Below are 10000 nucleotides of genomic sequence, written 5' to 3' on the forward strand. Positions count from 1 at the left end.
GCCCATTATACCTCGTTGAGCGGGAGCCGGGCGCTTTCTTCCCGACATTTTCCCAGCGGATTGAGAGAGAAACGTTTTGGAAACGTTGGCAAGAAACATGCGTGAACTGTTTCCCGCCAAATACTAAACCACACGCAGCCCAAGCTACATAATCATTATTGCCATAACTCGTACTGGCTTTTACCCCCCCCCCCCCCCCCCCGCTATGTACGGCCCTGGTTTACCGTACCAAAAATACCGTACCAAAATTTTTGGGCCCACGTAACTTCTGTTGGAGACATGACCAGTTCAACTATAATCAAGAACGTCCGCGTGATTTTGGTGGGGAATGAGCCGCCATCTTGAAATGTACGCAAAAAAAACCACTAGCCTATATGAATTAAAGCTCAACCTTGGCGCGTTAAAGTGTTTACACTACTTGTTCTATCCGAACCGTGCCGCTTTTCTCAGCACCCGTACCATTTTCACCCGTGCTTGGACTACCTCGCCGAAGAGCCCAGCACGGGTAAAGATTTTGGTTCGGCACGGATGAAATTTGGTTCAGACAGGTTGTATACACTGCAAATTTTATCCGATTCGAACCTTTTGTTTTTTTGGAACCTGTGCCAATTTCACCCGAGCCGTGCCAAAAATTTCCTGTAGTGTAAACCGGGCTTAAATTTATAAAGAAATGTATCAACGAATTACCAATATCCCAACGGATTGCAGCCAACCATCTCTTCCTGAAATTGCCATTCGAAGGAAACATGTGTAAGGTCATGCCTGTATCTTAACTTTTGTTGTCATGGCATAAAGGTACGCAACAATGCGCTCTGTTTGGCATAATGGTGGGTTTGCCTAAAACCAGGACTCCGGAATAAGAAATCCAGAATCCGATATATGAACTTGACACAAAGTCACTTAGCTTACACTAACTTGGGAAAGGAAACAAAACGACATGATACAGAAACAATCCTAAACATTCATTAAAGGCCTAAACAAACCGTTACCAATGCTAGCATTAGCTATAGGCCTAAAAACTTTTGTTTAGCCTAATTAGGCCTAAGGTTAGCTTTAACGAATGTTTAGGATTCTTTCTGTATTTCGTTTCGTTTTGTTTCGTTTCGCAAATTAGTGTAAACCTTTGGTTGAATTTCTCATATCGGATTCCGGATTTCTTATTCCGGATTTCGGATTCCGTATTCCGGATTGCGAATTCCGGATTGCGAATTCCGGATTCCGAGTTTTAAGCAAACCCCATAATGGAGACTACAACCCAAGCCTCGCTTTGGCGCTACAATTTGTGACGTCGAATTCAAAATGGCGGCTTGTGATAAAAGCGATTCCACTTCTGTATAGTGCAGTGTTTTCACGTGACGTCACGGCGGCCACGTTCGTGTACCCAACTAATCCTCCAGGAATTGAGCTATATTATCGTACAAACGTTTTCTTTAGCTTAGTGTAAAAACTCTAATCAAATCGACGTAATTGCTGTCGCAGTAAGTGGGCCAAAGACAGCTCTCTAATCGAGAGGACACATTGTTCTTCGAAACGCAAGGAATTATGGTTATGCGGGAATGGAGGAATTAAGATGCTCGGTCTCACCTTGTGTATTAATCGTTACACAGTTTGAAAATTAAAACAGAAGCTTGCAGCCGCGTTCTCAATAGACCCTATACCTCCGGCCAGTTAGGAATCTTAACAGTACTCGTGTTGTTGAATGTTCTGTTCTGTCGTGATTGTGTTTCATTTGCCCTGAAAATCCCCTATGCAGAGTGGTTAATTAAGTATGTTTGCATGCATGTATAATTTATAACAACAGCACTTCGCGCTTGGTGTGACAAAGAAGTTGAAGTGAACTCGGAGATGATGAACATTTTCGTTGCCAATGATACTCGATTTCCTTATATTTTCGTCCAGCTCTCTGGGTTTCGTCTTTTACTATAGTAGCCACACGTCATAATTATAATAATAATAATAATAATAATAATAATAATAATAATAATAATAATAATAATAATAATAATAACAACAATAATAGTTGTTGTTATTATTATTATTATCATCATTATTTTATTTAACAAATTGATGTCAGTTTTTCATGCGTCTGTCCTGTTATTGATCATGAATGTCGTCATAACATTGTCAAAGTAGACTACTTTCAATAACAGGACAGACGAATGAAAAACTGACATCTATTCGTTTTTTACAATAACTAAAAGGCAGAGCGGTCAAAATTAAGTCAAATGCGAGACAAAAATCGAGAAACTTCAATTTTGTTCAATCTGACGCGACCAAATTCATAACTTGCCTCGCTCCCTCATTGGCTAATGGAAAAAACGGAGACTTTCCTATTGGTTAAAAAGTGACAGATCGACGTTTTACAAAATCTTGCATAAATTATAACTCTTTGAAACGCATAAATTATAATTTTATGTGTCTGTCAGCTTATTGACAATAAAAATTAGCCAATGAGCGCGCGAGAATTTTGCAGTCATCGTAAAAAATGGAATTTCTGACGTTCAGTCAGAAATTTGTATTCTGACGGCACGATGTAGAGGCTCGGGTATTGTCTAGGGATTCTGGGGACTATTTAAAGGTTTTGGTGGGAAATGTTAATCATTCTACGTCAGTCAGTCTTAGGTTCACTTGCTTTAATTTTATATCATATATTTTGTGGTTTACTCTGTTTACCCCTCCCCCTAGGTCTGGTGCCACAGCATTAGATGGGGAATACGTTTCCACAGATTTTTTGGCCACATCTAAAGGGTGGTTTTTTAGTGGTTTTTCGTATCTGGCGTGGCACACCTTTTTCGTTTTTCATGCCTATTATGTCTACGTTTATCCTTGTAAAGACTGTATAACGGTATGTATATGTAGTATGCTCTAGATGACTGACTGGCTCATCCTAAATAAACTATTTCACATTGAATGTCTCGGGTTTAGTGTAGGCAGATTCTTACGTTGCGCTTTTTTCTATAAGTTACAGTTAAATGAATTCTGCAAATTACAAATTGAAATTTTAAAACTACCAATGGATCTTAAAAATTAAGACCTCAAATCCTAAAATATGATGTCACAATAAAATCTTAACAAGGGGCCTTAGAGAATAAAAATAAGTCAACTAAACGCTTACAAATGTTAACGTTTCTAGCTAGCCTTACCGACAAAAGAAGGCTGTTCTACAGGACGTCTGGGGCTGCAACCATAACCGCGCGATCACCCGTAGTTTTTTTCGTTCTGAACTGCGGACTAACTAGCAATATGTCGATTGATAGTGTGAGGCCAGTAAGATTGAAACTAGATTCATACGATAACTAGGAGCTAAACCCTTAAGTATCTTCATTGTAATGAGAAAAAACTTTAAATCTATAGTCAAACGCACTGGTATCCAATGAAGTTCCCGCAGCAAGCGGGTAATATGTAATACTCAGGCGCGCAGTAAACTAACCGTGCACTTGTATTCATAACTCTTTGAAGTTTCCTAACTTAATACTCCGAAATACCATATAATAAGCTATAACAATAGTCCAGCCTACTTGTAATGAAAGCGTGGACAAGCCTTTCAGTGGATTCACGTGCACACGAAATAAGTACTTTCTAATATGCCGGATATTGTACAGGCAATAAAAAGCATTAATACAAACCTTAGTTTCATGAGTGGACATGTCCAGATGAGAATCAAACCAAGCGCCCAAGTTGCGCACTGAAGAGATGGGAGTTACCTCGGCTTGATCAACTTTAATCTTGTCAACAGACACCTCCTCCTCCCCTCTCAGGGGGGCTATTTACGTTGGATCGTATCCTCAGACACAATGCGTAGGTGTTTTGACCACAGTTTACCCTTTTAAATCAAACAGATCGATCCTCCTTACTTATGATTCAGAGTCTACTGAAGGACAAAAGTATATAATTTCAACCAGTCACATGAATGATAGTCATGACTCGGCGCTTATTAAAACCATCTCAAGAAGTAGTTGCTCGTTTTGTAACGTCCCTGCTACGAACAAACCGTCGTCAAATTAACGTAACCATAGTTCAACATCTCCCTTCCTTCGGCATCATTTCTACTATTTATAGTTAAACTAGTTTATAATTACAGGTCATTTAAAACAGCTCACAATAGTCCCTCTTTTAAAGACGAGGCAAAATGCCGAATATTTGTGATTATAATCTCATCAGTGTTCCTTGTCATATTAAGAATATACTGAAAAGAGTACTTCAACTCTGGCTCTCTGTGAAAAGAGGTCAGTGAAGTAAACCTTTCATGTTCTCTTAGTTTTTATACTTCTTACTATTACCGAGGAAACAATTGTTTTAAATATATTAAAGCGACCTCTTACAGCACATTAACTTTGAAAATTATTTCCAACAAGGACTGATTGAAAGCTGAGCATCGCTGATCATGGCGACTGGTCCGGAATACACCGAGGAACAGCTGAATTACTTCAGGATCTGCTTCATCACCACAAACGTAATACCTGAGGGTCTTCGGACAATCTTTAAACAACAGTGGGACAATCGCTACAAGACGACACTGGGAGAATGGAAAGACAAACCCCAGAATGGACTGAACTTCAAAAACCAGGAGTTGCCACGAACCCCAGCAAGACATAAAAAGCTTTTAGCAACCATAGTTAATGGAAACAGAGCAGAATGGGACTGCACCATGCTCTTTTACGCTATCCTTTACTCCGATTGTATCGGGAGCACTCTAAACGTCACGATTAAATCAAACGTGGATGCTCTAAGAATTTTTCGTAATCAAGACTTCGCTCATTTGCCACAGGGCCAGCTCACAAAGCTAGAGTTCCAAAATGCCATAGGAAGAGTCTCGGCGGTATTTCTGGCACTTGGCCTCTCCGATGTGAAAATTAAGGACATTAGAAACCAAACGAGTTTTCCAACAAACGAGTTGACCAAAGTACTCCAACAAGTTAAAGATCTGGAAGACGAACTAAAAGAAACAGAACAGAATCGAAAAGTCCTTCAAGAGCAGTTGCAGAGTGACGCACCTCCTTTTTGTGTTCTCCCTCCCAAGCCATCACACGAAATTGCTGGACGAGATTGTGAGGTGGAAGAAATAGCTCAAAAGGGAAAGCGACTAAAGGAAGCCAACGAAAACCATTTGAGTTACCTGTACATCTCAGGAAACTCGGGAAGCGGCAAATCTCAGTTGAGCGCTCTCGTTGCGGAGAAATGGTTTGAGGAAGAAACAAAGGTCCCAAGCGTGAAGGCATTTGTAATGACTCTAAATGCGCAAAACCTCGATTCAGTCTTCGAGTCTTATGTTTCTTTTGCTCGAAATCTTAAATGTCCGGAAGATGCAGTGTTGCAGAATCTTAAAAATAAAGATATGGAAACAAAGGAGAAGATCACAAACATAAAGTCCTTAGTTAGTACCAAAGTGGAGCTTTACTCTTCCTGGCTGTTGATAGTGGACAACGTCGTGAGTTTACATGAAATAAGTTGTCATTTGCCAGAAAGGGGAAGTACGAAATGGCGTAACGGTCAAGTGTTAATAACATCCCAAGACACCGCTGCTATACCTTCAGAAACGTCTTTCATTCATCACATATCTGTGAGCAAGGGCATGAGGTTATATGACGCGATTTCTTTATTAACCTCCATCTCTGGGATCGATAACGATGACACCGCAAAAGAAGTTGTGCAGGCATTAGATTATCAACCCCTTGCCTTAGCAAGCGCCGCCACGTTTGTTCAACAAGTACGAGAAACCAAATCATGTTCTAACTTTGGCTGGAAAGATTATCTACAGAAGCTTTCCAAAGGGCAGCGCGCTAACACTGAGGCCTTCCTTGCCAAATCAAATCCAAGCTATCCAAACTCCATGACCGCCGCGATTTCATTGGCCGTTGACGGCGTGATGTCCTCTGATAAGGTTTTAAATCACGCATTCCATTTCATTTCTCTCTGCGCTCAGCAACCATTAAACCTGGAACTTTTGATCAACTACGTTCTGAATTTCCAGAACAAAAACGATAGTAGCACAGCAGACGAACTTAATGATGCAGATATTGTTGGTTTGAGGATTCGTAAAAGCTCACTGTTTTTACTTGAAGAAGACGGCAGTGACGACTTCGTTCGTGTTCATCGGATTGTGAGAGATGTTATCCAAAGAAAAATTGCTGAGGAATATTTGGAAACTGAGAACTTTAAAGTTCTTGATGCGGTTATTACGTCTTTTTACCAATTTGCAGTTGATAAAAGCCTCCTTAGTTTAGATTCCGTCACTAAAAGCTTGCACTTAATACCGCATTTAAGATGCCTAATGACGCAAATTGTAAATGCTACGGATGCAGGAGACATATCTAAGCTTGGGAAAAGTAATAATTTAAGCGTGAAATATTATCCACATTATTTTGTCAAGTTGGGCAATATCTGTCTTTTTCATTGTGATTATAGTACAGCCAGAACATTTGGCATTCAGGCTCTTAATTTGAGTAACCATAACGATGTTTTTGAAGGAGAGGTCGAAAAAGCCAATGACCAGCCTGGTTCTCTATGTGTGGATGTCGCAACATGTTTTGACTATTTGGGTACTGTACTAAGAAACCAGGGTGACTTTTCTGAAGCAAAAGATTATCATGAGCGTGCTCTTGCTATTCACGAAGAAAAGCTTGGTTCTCAGCATATCGATGTCGCAACAACTTTAAACAATTTAAGTAATGTACTTTGGGATCAAGGTGACCTGGAACAAGCAAAAGATTATCATGAGCGTGCTCTTGCTATTCGCGAAGAAAAGCTTGGTTCTCAGCATATCGATGTCGCAACAACTTTAAACAATTTGGGTAATGTACTTATGGATCAAGGTGACCTGGAACAAGCAAAAGATTATCATGAGCGTGCTCTTGCTATTCGCGAAGAAAAGCTTGGTTCTCAGCATATCGATGTCGCAACAACTTTTAACAATTTGGGTTGTATACTTATGGATCAAGGTGACCTGGAACAAGCAAAAGATTATCATGAGCGTGCTCTTGCTATTGGCGAAGAAAAGCTTGGTTCTCAGCATATCGATGTCGCAACAACTTTAGACAATTTGGGTTGTGTACTTCATGCCCAAGGTGACCTGGAACAAGCAAAAGATTATCATGAGCGTGCTCTTGCTATTCGCGAAAAAAAGCTTGGTTCTCAGCATATCGCTGTCGCAACAACTTTAGACAATTTGGGCTGTGTACTTCGTGCCCAAGGTGACCTGGAACAAGCAAAAGATTATCATGAGCGTGCTCTTGCTATTCGCGAAAAAAAGCTTGGTTCTCAGCATATCGATCTCGCAACAACTTTTAACAATTTGGGTAATGTACTTCATGCCCAAGGTGACCTGGAACAAGCAAAAGATTACCATGAGCGTGCTCTTGCTATTCGCGAAAAAAAGCTTGGTTCTCAGCATATCGCTGTCGCAACAACTTTAAACAATTTGGGTAATGTACTTATGGATCAAGGTGACCTGGAACAAGCAAAAGATTACCATGAGCGTGCTCTTGCTATTCGCGAAGAAAAGCTTGGTTCTCAGCATATCGCTGTCGCAACAACTTTAAACAATTTGGGTTGTGTACTTCGTGCCCAAGGTGACCTGGAACAAGCAAAAGATTATCATGAGCGTGCTCTTGCTATTCGCGAAGAAAAGCTTGGTTCTCAGCATATCGATCTCGCAACAACTTTAGACAATTTGGGTTGTGCACTTCGTGCCGAAGGTGACCTGGAAGAAGCAAAAGATTATCATGAGCGCGCTCTTGCTATTCGCAAAGAAAAGCTTGGTTCTCAGCATATCGATCTCGCAACAACTTTTAACAATTTGGGTAATGTACTTCATGCCCAAGGTGACCTGGAACAAGCAAAAGATTATCATGAGCGTGCTCTTGCTATTTGCGAAGAAAAGCTTGGTTCTCAGCATATCGATGTCGCAACAACTTTTAACAATTTGGGTTGTATACTTATGGATGAAGGTGACCTGGAACAAGCAAAAGATTATCATGAGCGTGCTCTTGCTATTGGCGAACAAAAGCTTGGTTCTCAGCATATCGATGTCGCAACAACTTTAAACAATTTGGGTTGTGTACTTCATGCCCAAGGTGACCTGGAACAAGCAAAAGATTATCATGAGCGTGCTCTTGCTATTCGCGAAAAAAAGCTTGGTTCTCAGCATATCGCTGTCGCAACAACTTTAGACAATTTGGGCTGTGTACTTCGTGCCCAAGGTGACCTGGAACAAGCAAAAGACTATCATGAGCGTGCTTTTGCTATTCGCGAAAAAAAGCTTGGTTCTCAGCATATCGATGTCGCAACAACTTTAAACAATTTGGGTTGTGTGCTTCATGCCCAAGGTGACCTGGAACAAGCAAAAGATTACCATGAGCGTGCTCTTGCTATTCGCGAAAAAATACTTGGTTCTCAGCATATCGCTGTCGCAACAACTTTAGACAATTTGGGTTGTGTACTTCGTGCCCAAGGTGACCTGGAACAAGCAAAAGATTATCATGAGGGTGCTCTTGCTATTCGCAAAGAAAAGCTTGGTTCTCAGCATATCGCTGTCGCAACAACTTTTAACAATTTGGGTAATGTACTTCATGCCCAAGGTGACCTGGAACAAGCAAAAGATTACCATGAGCGTGCTCTTGCTATTCGCAAAAAAAAGCTTGGTTCTCAGCATATCGATGTCGCAATAACTTTAAACAATTTGGGTAATGTACTTATGGATCGAGGTGACCTGGAACAAGCAAAAGATTACCATGAGCGTGCTCTTGCTATTCGCGAAGAAAAGCTTGGTTCTCAGCATATCGCTGTCGCAACAACCTTAGACAATTTGGGTTGTGTACTTCACGCCCAAGGTGACCTGGAACAAGCAAAAGATTATCATGAGCGCGCTCTTGCTATTCGCGAAAAAAAGCTTGGTTCTCAGCATATCGCTGTCGCAACAACTTTAGACAATTTGGGCTGTGTACTTCGTGCACAAGGTTACCTGGAACAAGCAAAAGATTATCATGAGCGTGCTCTTGCTATTTGCGAAGAAAAGCTTGGTTCTCAGCATATCGATCTCGCAACAACTTTTAACAATTTGGGTAATGTACTTCATGCCCAAGGTGACCTGGAACAAGCAAAAGATTACCATGAGCGTGCTCTTGCTATTCGCGAAGAAAAGCTTGGTTCTCAGAATATAGAGGTCTCAACAACTTTAAACAATTTGGGTTGTGTACTTCGTGCCCAAGGTGACCTGGAACAAGCAAAAGATTATCATGAGCGTGCTCTTGCTATTCGCGAAGAAAAGCTTGGTTCTCAGCATATCGATATCGCAACAACTTTAGACAATTTGGGTTTTGTACTTCGTGCCCAAGGTGACCTGGAACAAGCAAAAGATTATCATGAGCGTGCTCTTGCCATTCGCGAAGAAAAGCTTGGTTCTCAGCATATTTTTGTCGCAACAACTTTTAACAATTTGGGTAATGTACTTCATGCCCAAGGTGACCTGGAACAAGCAAAAGATTACCTCGAGCGTGCTCTTGCTATTCGCGAAGAAAAGCTTGGTTCTCAGCATATCGCTGTCGCAACAACTTTAAACAATTTGGGTAATGTACTTATGGATCAAGGTGACCTGGAGCAAGCAAAAGATTACCATGAGCGTGCTCTTGCTATTCGCGAAGAAAAGCTTGGTTCTCAGCATATCGCTGTCGCAACAACTTTAAACAATTTGGGTTGTGTACTTCGTGCCCAAGGTGACCTGGAACAAGCAAAAGATTATCTTGAGCGTGCTCTTGCTATTCGCGAAGAAAAGCTTGGTTCTCAGCATAGTGATGTCGTAACATCTTTAAACTATTTGGGTTGTGTACTTCGTGCCCAAGGCGACTTGGAACAAGCAAAAGATTATCATGAGCGTGCCTTTGCTATTCGCAAAGAAAAGCTTGGTTCTCAGCATATTTTTGTCGCAACAACTTTAAACAATTTGGGAAATGTACTTCCTGCCCAAGGCGACCTGGAACAAGCAAGAGAGTATCATGAGCGTGCT

At 41.0% G+C, this 10000-nt stretch overlaps 1 protein-coding gene across 2 annotated transcripts in view; it reads left to right on the top strand.

Moving 5' to 3' along the window:
• Positions 1–10000, top strand: part of LOC138018352 (uncharacterized) — a 30675-nt gene that overhangs the window by 19380 nt on the left and 1295 nt on the right. For both annotated transcript variants that reach the window (XM_068864958.1, XM_068864959.1), the window contains exon 2: positions 4356–10000. This exon is cut by the window's right edge and continues 1295 nt beyond it. In XM_068864958.1, the coding sequence (XP_068721059.1) occupies positions 4385–10000 (5616 nt within the window). In that variant the 5' untranslated portion in view covers positions 4356–4384. The remainder of the gene's footprint in view (positions 1–4355) is intronic.

The sequence above is a fragment of the Montipora capricornis genome, chromosome 10, assembly GCF_036669925.1.
Source record: "Montipora capricornis isolate CH-2021 chromosome 10, ASM3666992v2, whole genome shotgun sequence".
In the NCBI taxonomy this organism is placed as follows: Eukaryota; Metazoa; Cnidaria; class Anthozoa; order Scleractinia; family Acroporidae; genus Montipora; species Montipora capricornis.